This window comes from Trematomus bernacchii, unplaced genomic scaffold, assembly GCF_902827165.1.
Source record: "Trematomus bernacchii unplaced genomic scaffold, fTreBer1.1, whole genome shotgun sequence".
Lineage (NCBI taxonomy): Eukaryota > Metazoa > Chordata > Actinopteri > Perciformes > Nototheniidae > Trematomus > Trematomus bernacchii.
Window position 1 is genome coordinate 199,618 of NW_022987656.1, and position 20,411 is coordinate 220,028.

A 20,411-nucleotide genomic window follows, 5' to 3' on the forward strand; every position below is an offset into this window, starting at 1 on the left:
AATAAAGCACACATAATGCAAGTGCTTTCAGTCTAAAACAACTATAATAAAACCCATCAGTTGGGATGAAAAGGGCGGCAATAAGAAACCGTTAGGTGCTTTTTAACTGCTGATGTGTCTGCTTTTACAGACACATCATTCGTTGTGAATACTTCACATGTGAGGATTACAAGGATTTACAAGACAGAAGATTTTAGTGTAATGTTGTATGATTTATTGAGTTTATCAAATCTCCTGTCTTAAAGTTCAACCGCAATGTTTTTGTAGTTATCTCCCGCAGAATGCCCCGGAAGAAAGCAGTTTGTTCACCTGAAACATCCCTTTAGATCAATGGCAGCGGCTGGCTGGACACACACACACACACACACACACACACACACACACACACACACACACACACACACACACACACACACACACACACACACACACACACACACACACACACACACACACACACACACACACACACACACACACACACACACACACCACACACACACACACACACACACACACACACACACACACACACACACACACACACACACACACACACACACACACACACACACACACACACACACACACACACACACACACACACACACACACACACACACCAATTGCTTTGGAGCTGGTGACACGGGCCAGTGCTTGTGGGGGAAACAAAGCTCAAGTGAAGCGAGAGCAGAGGGCTCAGTCACGAATGTGGCGTCACTCCATGCTGATCAGTGTGGACATTTAGAGGCAAGCCGCCGCTGCACATATACAGACTCTACAGAGCGGGACGGACGGACAGCCCAGTGGGATGCAAAAAGGACGTCTTTTAATGTAAAGGTCACATCTGTGATTTTCGTTGCTCTTCTCTGTGTTTAGGAAAATCCTGGAGTAGCAGGAAACATAAGAATTTTCTGAAAACCAAATATGTTTCCTTATGTCTTTATCTGATTAGATCTGCGACAATTCATCCAATAATCTATAAATCCATCAACAGAAAAATCGATCTTATTTGAACCGCCTTTAAGTCAGTGAAAACTGTCAAAAGGTTTAATGATCATAATAAGAGTACATTTTAATTGTAGAGCAGCACTTTACGGCTTAATGTTAATTAAAACCCTAACATAATGTTTATGTAGTTATTTTCCAAAGACTAAAATGTTCCTTTAAAATGATTTTTATTTAGTTGGTCCAAATTAGTATTTTAAATATGTATTATAAGTCCCTTAGAGCTAGTGTTAGGAAGTTAAACAGCCTTGATGCAAAGCTACATTTAATTACATTTTAAATAACTTTTTCAGCCCTAAACGCTTAACTGTCATGTCATATAATATTAAACTGTATATCTTTCTGTATTGGACTGATGGATAGGACTTTGAGGAACTGGGGTGGACATTTTTGATGGTTTACTTACATTTAAAGAGCAGACGATAAATGTATTTATCTAGAAAATAAATGTTATAGTTTGCTGCAGCCCTACTTACAACCTTAAGGAATTGATAAGTTAAGTAGACCATAAAAAACTAGAGTCAGTGTACTGCAACCACGGTAAAAGACCTAAGCGATATGAGCAAATATCCACTACAGTGGAAGGTCAAAGGCCAATGCTAAATGACAGGGTATGAGTAAAAGGGACTTCAAACGGGTGACAGCCCAGAGGTCAAGGTATGATCAAAGGATGAGACAGTAAAACGTTGCCCAAGAGGACGACGTGGCCTTTAAAGAAGAAAACTGCCAACATCCATCTGTGTGCATTTCACTGTCTTCCTTCATCCCCGCTCGCAGTGTCCTTCCCACTCTCTCCTTTTGACTATGATGGGATGCCCTCTTTGAAAAACAAAAAAAACAAACGTGCATTTCCTCCCCCCTCCCCGAGGCTGGGCAGTGCATGCAGCAAGGTAAACATGTCCACTGTGGTGAGCTCAGACCACGCGGATGCTTCGCTCCAGGTAACAGTCGTCCTCCACAGCTCCGCGCCCACCAGCAACATCTCGCCATCCACTAGAAGCGCGGAGTAGCCCCGTGTCTGAACAGATTTCCGCTTCAGTGCCGAGCCTTCCCTTCCTCAAGCAAGGACATCCATGGATTCGATGAGGATGTTGATTCAAATCAGGGTCAACAGTCTGACCTCTACCTAGAGTACCTGGCTGATATTCTGTCTGAAAGCATCACTTTTTTTGTATGTGTGTTGACCATTTTGTAAAGAAAGAGCTGTTATTTAAAAGGTTATAACTCATTGGGAGGACTTGGTGGGCGTTATGACTGAACACAGCCCTGTGTTGTACTAATGAAAAGGTCTGATAGCATTGAAATCATTAAATATGATTGAGGATTTACATTACAAGACTCTGAATGCTTATTAGACATTCAAACTGTGCTAAAAGGTATACACAGCACATAACTAAAAAAATAACAAGTAATTCAAACATAAAAAAATACTAAATTAGTCAAATGTTCTTAGCTTGTTCATTTTTGTGAAATCTGGGTAAAAATGTTGGTTTTGTGGCCTTATGCTGAGAAAGAAGGACAAGTACACCAAATGGTGCAATACAAAAATAAATGGTGCATGTCATTTTGCAAATTACTTAAAAAACTATATCCAGCACTGCATTGCATTTTGGGAAAATATAAACTTTCTTGCAGGGCAACACAGGTTCTTGCCACCGGAGTCACGTCAACATAGTGGTCCCATTAAAATGAATGAGAATGACGCAGTAAACTGTGATCTTTTACTCAGCAGTTAAAATAAACACATGAATCTTTTAAATAAACATTTATTTACTAAGTCAATAAATGTTCGCAAATGTGTACTGCAGTCATAGAATTTGAAGCAACAATCAGCAATCCTTCTGTTTTGTAGCCTTTATGACATGTTGTCGTGTTCTTACACTTATACAGAAATGTTGCTAATCTTCAGAATGAAAAAAGTGTTGACCAATGTTCCCAAAAAGAGGATTTTGTCCGTCTTAGTCTGTTAAAAATAAATGAAAAATAAATGTATATTAAAGGGTTTCTTTTTACTGCTGTACTGGACTCACTGAACCTGGACTCCTGAACCCGGGTATGAACCAAACGGTTACACCCAATAATGTCAACTATTTGTTGAGTTACTGTTATCAAGTTGTCAACATTAATAACAATATATTGCCAATTCGTCAATGGTTTGGCTTTTGAAAGTGAATGTGCTAAAAGGATTCTTGCTGTTTTGAGTATATATCTTCATCATGAGTGATTTTACAAGTCGTTTTGGGTTAAAGCGTCAGCTAAATTAAATGTAATGTTTCTAATAACCCCTCATTAATTATATAAAAGCAAGTATAAATGGTTCTTGTTCCTTTTACAACCTTTGTCATGGCACTAGTAAATTCATTTTACACAATATCAAGCTTTGTCTTCAGAGGCAGAGAATATTCCCTGCAAAACTGACGGTGCCAAGTGTGGTGAGCAAATTTGAGCAGAATACATAATCAACCACTGTAACAATTTATATTTCTATTTGCATCATCTTCCTTAAATGCACATGTGATAAGGGTAGATAATCACCAACACGTACACAAATAAGTTACTGCGACTTGATCCTGATGGGCCAGCTTCAAACATACGTGTATTTGTGGAAAAATGCATCAAGGCTGCAATCAAATCTGGCCCTGTTTGTCAGATATTTTCTTTCTTATACAGTTCTGTAAAGTGTAGTGGCTTTGGTGTACAGAACATCCACTTCAGAGAGCCAATGAACCTTCACGTTAATCCGCTCGGATAGATGCATTCTTGGTTGGTTGCGGCATTGACCTACAGGTCAAGGATAACTGGTGAGGCAGAGTATGTGCGCAGTATTTTCTTTACACCCAATTCTATGTGTCATATAACAAACTTAACATTGAATCTATAGCGTATGTATGCTTGCTCAGTCGGGGAGAACCGTAGCATTAATTGCATTTCAACTGCTCTACAACAGCATTGAATTAATGCAGTGCAGAAATGTGCAACGGATAAAAAGACCCGACCCCAGACAGCATCCTGGCTGACAGAAGTAATTGCATGACAACTGTCAGGCTGAGAATCCAGGTCATCGGTTTGGCGTACAGTACATTTGTGTTCTTAGAGTCCGGCCTATACGCTGCATAATCCCATCTTTCTGTAATGCGTAGGAGGACAAGGTGTGGGCTGATGTTCATTACTTTCCTCTCCGCGAGCCGATACATCTTTCTTTAGTCTTCAAGTGCTCCCATGGTGATACTATGTATACCCCAAGCTGCCAAATACGGCATAATACTGCGAGAGTGTGTGCAGCAAAGAACATGATATGATTAGGGTGACAGAAACATACATCCACATCCAAGACTTTGTCGCAAATAGAAATCAGTAAATATTACAGAGAGTTCTTCTTTGACAACACTGTGTCAATGGCTACACTGCTTGCACCACCCACGGGTAAAAGGTGTCAGTATGTCTGCTTATTTTTCAAAGCCTTTGCAACGAAATCTCCAGGAAGTGACAGCACAAAAAAAAAATGTCATCCATAAAGCTCCCCTTAGGGCTGAAACTTTCCTGCCTCAAGACATACAGGTAAAAAAAAGGAATATTCTATCATGACCATAACTTTTGTTATTGGATGGGTCCACTCTGAGAGACTGAGTGCTGCAGGTCTGAGAAATATGGTGACAGAGGCTGATGTGAGGCTGACGATGGTTGCCGTATCCCTTATGTTTACCATCATTTTCCTTTCACAAACAAGAGGCCAGGCTGGAAAAGGCCAGAGAGCCGGGGCCTGCAGCAAACAGGCAGTGGAAGATGGAGGGGGGGTTGACAGAGAGTGAAAAGAGTACTAGAGATGAGGGGGAGAGTGAGAGAAGGGAAAGGCAATCGCTGATGAGAGGGAGAGAGAATGAGAGAGTGAGAGAGTGTGTGTGTGTGTGTGTGTGTGTGTGTGTGTGTGTGTGTGTGTGTGTGTGTGTGTGTGTGTGTGTGTGTGTGCGTGTGTGTGTGTGTGTGTGTGTGTGTGTGTGTGTGTGTGTGTGTGTGTGCTAAGCTGCCTCCAGACACCACGCGGCTCAGAGCAGATCGAGAGTGACGGCTTGCTGATTAGTCAACTCACAGCCCCCAAGACTGGAGTCTGCATACACACACACGCATACTTGCATACACTCAATTGCATTGCAGTTCATTTAAATAAAGCCTGCTATAATCATTGCACACATCAAAAAACAAACAGCATATGGACACAAATACATGTGAACATAGGGAAAAGGAAAGTACAGAACGTAAACAGAAGGACCCTCATTATATCTAAAGGAAGTGACAAAATGTACTTTGAAAATAAAAGTCTACAGCCCTGCAGGCAGGTCTGCAATGTGTAGAAGCAGAAAGTAGGTGGGTACTTTATTAAAGAGTCAAAATGTGTATGGGGTTTGGAGGGTAGTTACCTTAAGGAGATAGACAGGGATGTTGCTGAAGTCCACAGGCAGCTTGAGAAGGAAACGGGCTGAAAACTCTCCCGTCTGGAGAACAAGACACAGAGGAAAAACCCTTTCAAATCAGTTACAACAATAAAGAGTTTTGGTGTCACAAAATATGCATGTAAAAATATGTGTGTATATGCACATTACAGTCTGCAGATGGAATTATTATCAACTAGAACTACTGCCTTGCTGTAGCTAACCAGTGAAGTTAACAGTCATTTGTGTACAAAATGTCACAGTGACTTTGACCTTTGAACATCAAATTGTAAACAGCTCATCCTTGAGTCAATGTGGACATTTGTTCGATATTTGAAAAAAAAACCCTCAAGGTCTATTGTCCAGCTAATGGGACTGACTTTTGGTCACAGTGGGCTGACCACTACACTTCACATGCAGATCTTAGATGGTCAGAGTAAGATGTGTTCTGTGTGAGCGTCATCCGTCAAGACAACACACTGTCATTGTGTGTTTAAAACCGCCTGAAGAATAACAAAGATCTTACCTTACCTTCATTTCTTACTGTGACATATTAAGCAAGAATAGTAAATCTGGTTGCCATTAGTTTGGGTAATTATCACTTTGTTTAGAAGTATCAACAAATACTAACTATGATGTTTTAAGTATTATAAAGTTAAAGAGATTAAAACTGCTTAGCTTTCTTTAATAACATGCAACAATTGTTTGCAGTATGATGTTCCAAATCCTATATAAAACTTACATTTTAGACACACAATTAGATTACACACAGACACACAACTTGATAGCACAATAGTCTTAACATCATGTGCCATGAAGCAGCATATTAGGACTGAACAAAATTAATGTTCCAAATCCAAAACACATGATTCTGATTTGTCTGAAACAAGTTCTTTTGAAAAATCAAAGAGGAAACCTTATTAGCTACAGTATTTGCTAAGGAAATGTGAATGAAATTATGATTCAGGATTAGATTCTATAAATAGTGGGGGTTTTTTAATGGTGGAATGGCAAAGAAAATCAAGCCTTGGTCATGTCATTCCATCTTATCTTAACATTTAACAATTAACAATTTATTTTCTCAACTCAAGATAGACCAAGCTATAGGAATAACATGAGGAACTGTCCTCTATGTATTTTCTGAAACCAACACCTTATCCTGAGTTTTGTAAAATCTAAGACTTCACAAAAAGGAAGTAATTTCAACAGGTAGTCAACCGTTGCCTACCCAGCTGTTCTTGCGTCCGGCATAAATCTCCATGTTGCGGCCATAGTTGGGATCTTCCAGCAGACTATCGTACTCAAAGAGTAGCCGGGAGCTTTCACGTAGACGTTGGCATTGATACTGATGATACTGCTGGATTAGCTCCTTCACCAGCTGGAGCAAACACTCTGGGTTCCCAGCATCCCATTGGACCAAGTGCTGAGAAAGACACCAGATAGGAGGCATTAGGACAGACGTAACACATGACATTAATGTTTTTTTTAAATGGTAAATGGACTGCATTTAAAGAGCGCTCTTCCAGTCTTTACGATACCTCAAAGTGCTTCTACATATACAAGTCAGCATTCACCCATTCATTCAGAGGCAGACACTGCTATACAAGATGCCACCTGCTCAAGGGATTGAACCGTCAACCTTCCAGTAGGTAGACCAGCACACTACCTCACAGCCACAGTCGCCCCCAATCATGTTAACAACATATTAGGATGTTAAATCAATACACTATTAAAGTAATACCCGTAAGAAAATTAAATGAAAGGTAGCCTTAATGGCATCTAATCCCTATGTCGGAATATTTGCCAAGAAATCTTAAAAACTAAGATATCAATACAGCCTTAACCATATACAGGGTTCTATGGCTTGAGTAAAAACTGCACTATAGTTTTTTTTTTTACCTGGACCCTTTTAATCCCACGTTTTGTGTTGCAGACTTAATGACTAAAAGGGGATAACAATTTGTTTTAATTAGTGCAATACTGAGTGGACCATTGCAGACAGCAGACGCTACACAGGCTGCAACGCAATCGCTTTGGGCAATTTTGCACCGTCATTGTAGGTCCACTAAAAGTGCTTGTTTTGCCACTGACTCAGATGCTATTTTAAATATCCCACAGAGAAATTAACCCTTTGTCTTTACCTTTTGGCTTTGTCCTGTCCCTTGTAGCAGGAAGATAATGGTGTAAACTTGAGTGAGAGTTAGAGAAATAAGTACTGGTATGTTAGTGGTGTTCAAGTACAGAAAAAGTATTGCTAAGTGTTATCTGAGTCTTATTCTTTCAATAATGGACCAAAACCAAAACTGGTTCTCCCGGTCAGTAACTCAGAGACAAAAACATGGAAAAATAGGGTCAAAATTGAAAGACCAAAGTTACTTTTACAAATTTCAAGTTATTAAATGGTCAAATCCTGATAAAACACAATAGTCGAAGGGAACATTTGTAACATTATGGATGACCAATTGTCTTTACTATGACCTCATTTGTTTTCCAGGATTAGAAATAGGTATACGGCACTGAAACATGAAGTCTGAATTCACTTTACAAATACACACGGATATATAAGTACCTTTAAAGAGCTTATCATTTTGAACAACCCATTAAGATTATGAAAGACCCTCGAGACAAGAATGGGTTGGGAATTAATAAATAGTATTAGCAGAGTAGGTAGAACATGTGCTAGACTAGAAGTAGGTATTGAGGAAGAACATGGTAGAGATAAAAGGATTTTGCATGAAAGGGAACAAAACGCCACCAAAATAGCCTATTCCTGACTTCCCATTACCAGATCTAAAGGGAAGGGTTGTGCTGAAGGATTTCCTGTTTCCACAGAGATTTGAAATGATATGGAAAATGACTGAGCCCGACCTGAAAGTTTCCTGAACTCTGTTGCCATACTAATTGATGGCTATAGATTGTTGACATGGACAAATATTTGAGCTCATTATTTAAAGGTAGGGTATGTAATTTTGGAGAAACCAGCTCGAGGGCGCTAGAATTTGAAAATACACAACCGGGAAAAATCTGCCACTGCCTTACAGAGCCCCTCCTCCAACACACACGAATGCGCACATGACCAATGAGGGCACGAGATAAGTTTGTGCACAGATGGAAGGCTGACAGGCAGGTAGGCCATCCAGTTATTTTAGCCGGGCCGGCTCAGATGATTGGTCGTGCTTTTTACAGTACTACTACTATGAATTTTTTTTTTACTATGTATTTATTGTCAAAGCATTTAATATATTCATTGCTATCGGGATGTTAAGAGCATTCCATGGAATATAACAAAAAGTGTTTCTGAAATAAATGTCTAAAGGCTCCATGGTGAACACCCTCCCTTAATCTCAATTTCTGAAATCACCAAATGCCTTCAACCTACTTACTGAGGCCAGAGACCAATATGGAAATATACAGGACGCAACTCCAATCATATTTAACCACCTGTCATATATCAGTAAGCAGAACAGACCACATGTGACTCTCTACCGGGCTTACTCTACCGAACAGGTTTTTACCCTCTTAAGGGGAACCCGACCGTTGATGCGCAAGGAATCAAATGCTTATAATTAATGCGAACATCACTGTGCAAAAATAAATTGGAGGAAACATGTCGGGTCTAATAAAGACAAATGGAAGGCTGAGCTCTTGGGAAAAAATGCTTTGAAAGCTTCTTAATGGAGAAGTACGGCACGCAAAGCTAAAAAACAAGTTTAAAAAAACACAACTGTCTTATTACGTTTGCTAAAGTGCTAGGACTTTAATTGATACTAAACTGGAAATACTGTGCTTGTTAATTAAAAAAGATTTGTGCGGCTTTGAGGAAATGGCACGTTGAATAAATGGCACTTCTCATCTTTTTACACAAACACTATTTTTTCAAATTGACATGGTGTAGATGGAAAATATTTGAGAATAAAAGAAAAGGTTTGTAACTAGCTAACTGTGTTTTTTGGCCATGATGTATGTCTCTGCTCCCTTGAGTCCTTCAAATTGAAAGTGTTTCCTTTCCCCACTCATCATAAAAGTGAAATCTCAATCTGTTCAACCCACCGACTGAAATGCCAAAGTAAATGTGAAACTATAGTTCATTATCGTTTCACTCTGCCTTGCTGAGGCAATCAAGATAATTAAATAGAGTTCAATCTTAATGATGAGCAACTCAGAAAAGAGGGCCATTTTGGTGGGTAGCGAGTGGGAGGGAGGATTAATAGGTGCTGAAAATACTGTAACTATAAATACCCATTACATGGAGGTGTCAAGTCAAAAAGCAGGATGTCTTTGACTTGCATTAGCTTGTCTCCCTGACTGTCTGTCTCTTTGTTTTGCCCGTCTGCCCGTCTGTCTGGAATTCCATATCAGCTCCGAAAGATGGAGAAAGCTTCCATTGTTTTTAAGCGACCCAGACCAAACCCACACCCTCTTGCCATGGAAGAGAGGGGGGGAAGGCGAAAGAAGGCCAGGCTAAACAGAGACAGTGACCTCACCGTCCTCATCCACCAGTGGTTACCAGCAATGCCGGGATTCCCGAAATGAGGGGGCGATGCAAACAAGGATGGGCATTGTCCAAAGGAGGCAGTCAGCGCTCCGGGGCAGGAGCGAGCTGAAACTGAGGAGAGTCTGAGGAAGTGCTGTGTCAGGATTGTGACATAGCGTATCAGTGAAACTGCACTGAGGAGGGTAGGCAGGGGGGAGGGATCCAAAGTGGAAGAGGGGGGAAGAAAACAAGCTGTAAAGCTCAGGCAAGTAGGCCAAGGCCAATGATAACAGGCTTGAGACTCCATTGAAACTGTACTAATGACACAGTAAACAAAACAGAACTTTATAATAAAATACTTGAGGAGAGCTGCTGTACTATATTACTGCCCAAATGATACAGTTCAGATACCTGCCATGGCAGTTTTGTTTTCCATAGGACTACTGTTGTTCAGAAAAAGCAACAAGAAATGTCCCAGTATGTACGGACAGGATTGCAGGAGAAACACTCCCTCAGTAATTACAGTTAAGGTTTCCTCAAGCTCGGTAGTTAACCTCAGCTGCACCAGAGTTACTTTCTAGCCAATGACAGAGGAGCTGAGCTTGTAGTGGGTGACTTCCAGGTGAAGCGAGGTGATGCAGAAAGAAAGCTAGGTAGACTCAAGCTAATATAAATCCGGACTTTTTACACAACGTTCTATGTAAACCCTAACCCTTTTTCTACAAGTCCATTCGGTATATCAAAAAGATTAAAGCCAATTTTTACGTACCGTATCCGCAAGAATGCAAATATCCCCTACGGTTACGCACGACATACATTTTCGTAATCAGAGAATGTATGCAAAGACTCGGTGCCAACGTGGATATCAACGTATCAGAAGCTTGAACCAACAGCCATGCTAGATGTTATGAAATGTAATGAGTAGCAAATGATATGGTATTTTATTAAATAGTTGTCATCACATTGTACCAAAGACTAAACATGTTAAACTCTTGGTAGCAGTAGTTTAACAGTCAGAATGAGAAGGATTTGACTTCTGGTAACCATTACTGATTAAAATGTAATGTATAGTTGAGTAATTTGACCCCGGACCAAATTGATGTACAGACAGACCCACGAACAACATTGCCGTCCCTATTGTTGAAAAAACTCAGGTATGGCAGATAACAGGAAATGGCACTGGTTAGTACTGAATGTTCTGACTTTGAGTTAACAAGGTAGCACTTGAATGCTGCAGGAAGACATTGGTCGAACATAGAGGGAGAGAAGCACTGAGCCAAAAAGCAATGTCCGTGTGCTGCGGCGTGTGCGTGTTTGTGTGTACACATGAGAGTCTGTACAGACTCTTCACTGAATTGATTTTATACGCTCTGCTGAAGGCTGTGTGTGCCAAAACAAATCTATGTGTTTTTTTCATGAATAGGATAAGCCCTGCGGAAAATGTACAGATTTGATACATAGAAAAAACAAAAGATGCAATAATCACAATCTCGACTATATGAGAGCTTGAGATTTAACATTTGATGAAATGAACAGAAAAAGAATCTATCTACATACCTTCTAGTGCACGCTGTATAGAAGGAACATTTTTCAACGGGCTCTCTCCACAGGGGGTAAATATCATAACCTTCAACAATACTCGCTGGTTTAATCTGGACCTCATAATCCAATTATTTTGACAACGCACTGGCTAAACCTGTGTCAAGTGAATAAGCCTTAACTTGGCTTATGATAAAAACATGTCACCTCTAATACGTAAATCACTGATACCTTGCTTTTTGAAAATAGCACATATCTTTAAGAAGCAATGTATAATCGTATTACATTATGATATTAGGATTTGATTCAATATCAATGTTGAAAAACTGCATATTAAGAATATATTGGATTACCAATCCCATTTAGCATTTTGGGTATTTATGTAGGAGTGTGTCCAAGCCAATGTGAAAGACACAGTGAAAAAGCAAAGCTGGTTGACATAAAGATTAAAGAATATAAGCCATTTAAAACAAAACATATGTTCTTTCTGCTTATTGATTCATTTACATATTTTCTAATTAGACAGCAGAACTGGTCGTTCACCGTTATAGGGTTAAAGGGAAAAAAATCAAGAAAATAGTTTGTGATAAATAAATATTAAAGAGGATGAGCAGTATAGTTCACAAATAAGCTTATTATGTGTAGTTGAATTATTGTGCTAGTGATAAAAGGCCAGTACATTTTTTTTAGAATGGTTAAAATCATGCAAAATAAGTCTAAAATGGGCGGGGAAATGAAATCCCGTCAATTCCATAAATGGAATCCTTAACAAAATAGTTTAAATAGAATGGTATGGGGTTGGCAGTCTCAGGTAGTGAGCTTGATAAGGACTTGCTGCGCCTGGTGTAAATATCCTCAAGGCCAGTAGAGCATTGCGTATTATTTGTTCAGCTATTCAAAGCACTTTGCCATGCCTGTTTTGTGCCATTTCCCTACCAGGCAGGGATGTTCCGCTTCAAGATACTCTTAACAGTGCAGGAGTAAGTGTTCCTTTATATTTGATGGGATACATATCATTTTTCTAAGCATCTGCGGTGAAACAGTCTTCCCTTTCACTCGATTAAAAGGCTACAGTGATGCTAGCAATGCCGTGAGCTAACTGCAAACATCAGCAAGCCAAAGTGCTAACACTTACAATGCGAACATCTTGATGTTTAACAGGTACAAATGTTAATCTTGTTTATTGTTTGAGAATGACGATATCTGACAACAATCACTAGACGTTAAGTATAGCTAAGGCTGATGTGAATTGCGTGATAAACTATTGGATGAATTGATACATTCTGGGTGTTTCTCAATGTTGAGGAAGGCTCCTCCAGAGCCACTATTTCAAGGATGCTACGTCATCGAGTCCCGCCGAAGGACTGTTCTAATGTACAGGATCCTTGGAATTCTACCGAGGCCGGCGTCCTTCGTTGCGGGAAATTTCGAGGCTGCACATGTGTATCCTCCGTGGTCTTAAAATCCCCACAATGCTTTGCGCACGGACCAATTTCCAAACATTTTGGCGGAAATCGCGCTCCATTTAAGGCGGGGCCTCGCATATGACGCACACCTGCACACCTGTTAGCCTGTTCCACCATTCTTCGTTTTCCGAGGCTAGGAAGGATTCTTGCCTCGCTTCTGAAGGACCTGACTCGGAAGACATGTCCTACCAAGGAAGCGTCCTTGACATTGAGAAACACCCTTTGACTTCATGATAAATACCCAGAGGATTACCAAACTCGTATTATGTATCCTCTAGGGCAGTGGTTCCCAAGCTGGGGGGCGCGCCCCCCTTGGGGGGGCGCCAAAGATCGCAGGGGAGGCGCCAGGCCTCAGATGATTTGAGGCCAAATATCATATTTAGACTTTTTATTTTATTTATTTTTTACATATAATTGTAACGCAATACATGATTGTCACTAAAAGCCTTGTCTCTACATTACAATAAAATATAAAAAATAATTGATTAATTAATTTGAATACAAATTCAAGTTAGTAGCTATTATAGGCATAAAAAGACAGAAATGTATAATTCTTTCTTTAATAGAAATGTTTCTTCTGCCCGTAAAGGGTCCAAACCAGGCTTTTCTGGATAAGCGCATTTTTGAAACTTAGTCATTGTCCATGTCGGTTTCAGATTATTTGTCACAGTTGCTCCGATCAGATCGGTCTCCTCCATTTTGTAGATTATTTACGACTTTTGAATCCACATAAACACATCGGCAAAATCCGGCTTACTTTGAGCATGTGTTTTAAACAGTTGAATCCCTTTGTGAATTGTTTCCACTTGCGCCGTCATTTAATTTCTTCATACAGCGGGAATCCAAATTAATGAATCCTGAGTCCAATAACCATCAAAGTCACTCCAATAGTGCTCCTTAATTACGCTTTCATCCTCCTTTAACAAAATACTTCACATTCATCCAGTTTGTGACAGTAGTTGTAGCATTTTGAGACTTTTAAACTTTAATTACCGCTGTTGCGCGGTGTGTGTGTGTGGGGGGGGGGGGGCGCGCAACTTCTAACAGGAGTCATTTGGGGGGGCTCTTGAAAAAGGTTGGGAACCCCTGCTCTAGGGAACTCGAATATCTGTTGCATATATTAAGGTTGACTCTTTCTGTTTCACTCAAAAATAAATTATTTCTGAGAGGAACATAAATGGAACCCATATTTCATGGCAATCCATTCAATAGTTGTCAAATAATTGGACCAAAAATGTCACCTTGCTGGTGGCGATGGAGAAAAAGGTCAAAGGATCATCACAGTTGTTACAAGTTATCCTACTGGGACCCTGAATGTCTGGAGAAAATGTAACTGAAACTATATAATATATCTATAGATATTTCGGACAGATCTACAGACTGCAAAGAATAGAGCCAGACCATTGGCATTGCAGAAAACACAATACCATGAAGTATTGTCGAATAGAGACAAAACTACTCTAGTTAAATGAGTGACTTATTGACACTAATAGACATTTGTCATAAAGCAGTGATTCCTTTACGCTACAATTTAGGTGAGCCTGAAGTATTGTGAGTATGCTGCGGATAAGGGAAGAACTCAACAGAAACAGTGTTTTCCTTTAAGAACAAATTGTACACCTAATTTGGGCATCTTCACACTGAATAGACCCAAGTTGACAGAATTATGTCTTCCTGTGCCATCCGTCTGTACCATCTCCCATCCAATATTTATCTTAGGCCAATGAGAGAGGGACTGGCATCTGAAAATGCAAGATAATTATATAGGCCAAATGTGATTTTTATAGATGCTGGCAACCTGATCCAATAAATCGCTGTAGACTTGAAAGTGTTAGGCATTAAAAAAAAAAAACTCCCAAGTATTAAATTAATCTCTGTTAGTCTCTAATTCAAGTGTGGGCTCACACCCTGTTTCGCCCCCGGAGAGTGCCAAGTCTAAGATCATGCTAAATTGCTCTTGTCATGTGTTTAAGACACTTGGCATTCTCAGCCCAATGTTTTTTTTTAACCGTGATTTGTGCTGTTGTGTCCAAAATACTACAACTTGTTGACAGAAAAAGCACTTTTCTGACTACTTTTAATGATGTTAAGTGACTGTTATAGCCCAGTATCAATCCAATGTTAGGAATGATCCTATACTCTCCCTTGGCTCTTATGTCTCTTGTTTCTTCCCATCCATCAGCTGGTGTTTAAGAATTGCCAAACTGCTTTGCACCAGACATCCTTGGTAGCAAACAAATAGCCGGCATACTAAAAGCATTCCCAGACCTGTCACAAAACCTTGCCAATAATATACTCCAATAAAAGTTGGAATGCATTATTCCCTGTAGCAGGAAGGAAGCAGGAGCAACAGTTGGTACACTATGCCCAGGTTGACATAATCCTGCTTTATGGGCCGTCGGAGGTCCATTGTTGGAACATTAACAGGGGACGAGTCGGAGCAGCAGATAGGAAGTGCTCACCAATACTTGGCATTCAGGATTACCAGGGGGTAACGTGAAGTCGGGAATGTTTCCTTTTCCTAGTTGGAGTAGTGGGAGTTGTCCCGATATCTCAATTATAAACAATGTCTCATTGTCTGAAGCCATAACTTCTCCTAGGAGTCTTGGACTGGCAGTGGCTCAGTCAGTAGGGGCTTGGACTGGGAGCTGTATGGGTCGCCGGTTCAAGTCCCCGACCAGACCTAAAATATGGAGTGTGGACTGCTACTTGGAGAGGTCCCAGTTCACCTCCTGCCCTGCCGTGGTGCCCTTGAGCAAGGCACCGGACACCCCCCTTCCCCCCTCACTCCCATTGCTCCCCGGGCGCTGTACAATAGCTGCCCACTGCTCCTACAACTAGACTCTTGGTACTAGGATGGGTTAAATGCAGAGAACACATTTCACTGTGTGTGCTGTGTGCTCTGCATGTGTGACCATTAAATAGGGTTTCATCCCTCCCAATTCTTCTTCTTGATTTTCAATGAGAAAAGTGGAAAAATAAACGAGTCTTACAAGGCTGGTGTTATTCTATATATTCATATCATCAACAAATCCAATGGAAAGACAAAAACCACAGATGCGTAAATCCTTCTTACTATAATTGTAGACTTCCCTATTCTTGGCACTTGGCCCTAGGCACATTGGCTCTAACTTATAAAATGAATATTTAAAAGTGTTTCACAAATATATAGTTTATTTATTTTTTCCAAAAGGTTAAGGCCTTTACTAAAACAGTAAGGCACTGTAGCTTATACCAAAAGTTCCTCAAACAGAAGTGGACTATTTTTGGTTGCGGATTGATACGCAATTGTGGTTGTAAAAACGAATTGAAAGTTGCCTTCCCCATGAAGCAATCCGTAACAGGTTTTAATTGGTTTTGGACCTTTCAGTGGCATCAAGTCATTGTGGATTTTGGTATTTATATTTGATAGATTTTAGATTAGCTTTTAATTAGCAACATCCCGCTTTAATTTGGCCTTTCAATTCTTCTTGTTGATACTTATAATTAATTATTTTAATGTAATTATTGTCTTGACTATTTTATCCCATTGTATTCCTTGGCATCTTATTTATCATGTACATCTGCTGCATGTTTGCTGATGACATTTATCCTGAATTTAATTTCTTGTTTGCCATATTGCTAAAGCACTTTGAGCTGCATCCTGTGAATGAAAAGTGCTAAGCTCTAACTGTATCATTATTATCTACAAAAGTGGGATTTTTTGTGCATTTTGGGTCACTAAAAGAAATAACACCCAATTTCAGGGTAAAAATAGAAGGAAATTCAGGATTTTAACAGCAATAAAATGTCAAAGCATGTCACTCCGACTCAAACAGTATGTTAGAAGGTTTAGAAGAACCTGGAGTGTAATTTAAAAATATAAATAGAAACATCTATCATCACTTGACAAGCCTGGTGAAGTTGACATATTATAAAATAGGTATATCCGTAGGCTGAACCCACCAGCAGTAACTATGTCCTACACAATTCAAAATGAGTGTTCCTTGTTCATGTTAAATCTATAAATTGCTCAGTTAATTAAACAAATTGAGGTAATTAATTGCTGCTCAGATGGGGGAACAGCGCCAAACACCAACAAATCCACACTATGAAATATGGTTTCTGGAATATACAGTAGCTAGATAGAGCCGGCCTCTGCACCAAAGGGCAATAAGTGGAAACATGTTGATGTTGTATCTACAGAGGCCATCAGTGCTGGGTAACCCCTGTTCTTGGACGCATACACACAGACTCAGAAAGATGCAAATCACTGGGGAACTCCCAAAATGTTCAATGCCTGCACGCATCAGTGGACAAGTCTAGACCAGACAAATGATACATTACAGACAAAGCAGGGGACAGAGGGGCCTGACAAATAGTAGTATTAGGTGAGTTAAAAAGTAAGGTGCAATTGGAGATAACTGTTCGTATGTGCTGCATAGTTACTCCTATCTCATGCTAGAAGATAAAGAGTGTATTTCATGTTCTTTGGGCGTAAGCCACTGTATAAATGAGGTATTACAAGTAAATGTACTGTTAAATATTACACAGTGCATTGGCCATACCGTTTAATTAAAATGGGCGCAATGGTGCTCATTTTCAGGTTCATATTTGTATTTTTCTCCTCTACTGTGACCTGTTTCCATGCTTTAATGTTCAGAAAGGTCTTTATTTTTCTCATACTGCCTGTGCTGCAGCACCTCTTTTCACCCTCTGTCTGAAACCAGAGCCCAGTCTGCTCTGATTAGTTAGCTGGCTAGCTCTGTTGGGATTGTTCAACCGCTTAGATATGTCTCACCACTTAGCATCATATATCACATACAATGTGTTGGAGGGCTAGCTAATTAAAGCGTGAGTGTTACATAGTGATGTCACTATGTAACTAACGATTTTAGCCTTTGCAGACCATTTACTTGCACAAAACCTAAATAACACACTACAGGAAAGGAAATACCCCCCAAAACATAGGGCTTCTTTAACTGATCATATGTGATGTGTACAGTGTGTCTACAAACAACTGGGAACATTGGATGGTAAACATTTGACTACAACACCACAATTACAAAATGTCAATACAAGCATAACTCCTAAAGAAAACGAAATCCTCATCATCCACTGAATAAGGGAAGAAAGAAATAACCACGTTATGCAACGACACATCTTCTACGTAAGAGATTAATATTGCTCTCCACCTTCCTTTCCTGCCTCTGTCATTTCCTCCTCTCTGCTCATTTTTCCAAGCAACTCGTGGGTAGTTACTCTTTTGTATTCCTGTCACTAAGTTGGGTCAACTCCTCTCTGCTAGGCTTACGTTAAATGATCACTAGGCTGCAGGACTGACTGGAATAGGGTGTTGTCCCTGATAAGCATCTGGGAATTGTTATTCTGTGACAGTTTCAATAGAAATTGGTGATGAATGGTTGCACGTATGTATATGATTTTGCAATAGTTTTGGCTATGTGTCCTTATTTACTGGCAACTGAGTGGAACAAATGTAGTGTACACATGCCTTCCTTCAATAAGACTATACTGGGCCTTTCAAACAACTTTAGTTCAGTTCCCATGGTAAAATCCACATTGCCTGTTCTGTACTATTTATAACTTTTTTATATGTTCACCGCAATTAAGGAATCTGTCACAAGTTGCCTTATAACTACCGACTGGAATCAATTAAATCTTCAGGTCGACAGCTATAAAAGTGTCAAGAGTGGTTAAGTCATCGCTAATCACTTTAAGATTTATTTCCATGTTAAAGTGAACAATGGCTTCCTGTCTACCCTGAATAAACCCATTAACCCGGCACATGACTCTGCGCAGGCTATATAGATTCATGGAGCTAGTGCAAGTTAACATGAGTGACCAGTTCAAAGCAAGTCTTCGGATCTGCCCTGGTGGCCAATTAGCTGTGATCTGGATGCTATTTAGCCTATTTTACACTTGCCATTGATGCTTGCACCCTAGCAACAATGCAACGGGGAACCCCAATACATTTGGACTTTGCTCATAGAACTGCTATAAAAGGTTTATTTTGAAGTCCTCTGTGGTAATTAAGTCAGTTTCCTCCTTCCTGCATTGTGGTTTCAACGTTGAAAGAACTTTTCTTAGTAATTACTAAGGTTTTGAAGATTTTTCATTAATGTTGCTGTTTTGTTTGAGAGAATAAGTTCAGCGGTATTGACTCAATAAAGCCCACTATACATTTAGTAAAGGCCAATTACTCCACCCTACTGAAACAGATACAATACGTCTGAGCTGTACACCCAATAAGGGCTACAAAATAAAATGACAATGTTATGAGAATCCACACAATATTTTAGACATATAAGTTTCATGTTTCTTTTTGGGAAATCTTTGGATTTCTTCTCATTCTACTTATGTAAGGATAAAAGAAAAACAAATCTGAATTCATTGTGCTACTGACAAATTATATTAAACCAGACAAATAAATATTATTCACGAGAAAAAAAAATTCATTACTGTTATGATTACATACAGGATATTATGCCAACCATGCTTGGCCGACACATGTGGTAATTAAAGCTGAAGATAACAGATATGATCTAAACTGAGAATCTTGACAGCTCTCTGTCTTCACTTTAAATGCTGAGCTACTGTTAGATAATGTCATATTTTACCAGACCAACCGATTAGGCTGCTGGAGTTCTTGATAAGGAAGCTTATAGAAAATGTAATTTACTTAATTCTGACAATTTGTTACAATATGGTAGCCTAAGCTAACTAGTTACAAGGTGGGAAAATAACATGAAAAGGCAGATAAAGCAAGACTTGTAAACAGCATGAGTAAGCTATCCATACAAACATATTATACAGAACTTAAAAACATATATTTAGCTCTATCTGACAATTTTACAATATACATAAAATAATGTGAAAAATAGAGGTAAAGCTGTTTCAACTATATGGGGAAAAACATAGTAAATGCTTAATAATGAAAGTGATAAAAAAAGATGCTATTTGAATCACGCTTAGAAGGTACCTAATTATCACTGTGCATGTTTATATGGCTGATGGACCTGACAATAATACTAATGGCGCGTTTCCACTACAGCGCGGAGCACGGTTTAAGAGGGCTGTGACGTCAGCGGCCCGTCTTTGGTTGCGTTTCCACTTGGCCTAGTACCGGCCGGCGGGTCCTAATTCACAGTTTTTCTGGCCTCATAAAATTGCGGGTCTAGGGCCAGAGACAACGAGGCTGAGTCGGGCTGAGTATGCTAAACTAGAGAGAGCGTCGCTGGCAAGGGGGCTACAACTACAACAAGATGGACATATTTGACCGTGATTTAATTGTAATACACGTTTCAAAATGATGCCGAAGTAACAACATACTGATACCGGTTAGTAAAAACCATGAATTAATGCTTTGTCAAGTCTGCAGACAGACGGCAGGCGAAAAACCTTTTAAAATGCGTGTTTTTCTAGATGGAGATTGGCTAAGCTAACGCAGTATATGCTCCGACCGTCCACACTCACAACAACGGCCTATACAGACATAAA

General features: G+C 39.7%; 2 protein-coding genes across 3 annotated transcripts in view; one reads left to right on the top strand and one right to left on the bottom strand.

The window, feature by feature from the left end:
* babam2 (BRISC and BRCA1 A complex member 2) overlaps window positions 1-20,411 on the bottom strand; it is a 78,811-nt gene that overhangs the window by 48,306 nt on the left and 10,094 nt on the right. For both annotated transcript variants that reach the window (XM_034135216.1, XM_034135217.1), the window contains exons 5-6: window positions 6,664-6,858; window positions 5,424-5,498 (exon numbers count right to left, since the gene is read on the bottom strand). In XM_034135216.1, the coding sequence (XP_033991107.1) occupies window positions 5,424-5,498; window positions 6,664-6,858 (270 nt within the window). The remainder of the gene's footprint in view (window positions 1-5,423; window positions 5,499-6,663; window positions 6,859-20,411) is intronic.
* Window positions 1-20,411, top strand: part of rbks (ribokinase) — an 85,087-nt gene that overhangs the window by 9,671 nt on the left and 55,005 nt on the right. The gene's annotated exons all lie outside the window — the stretch shown is intronic.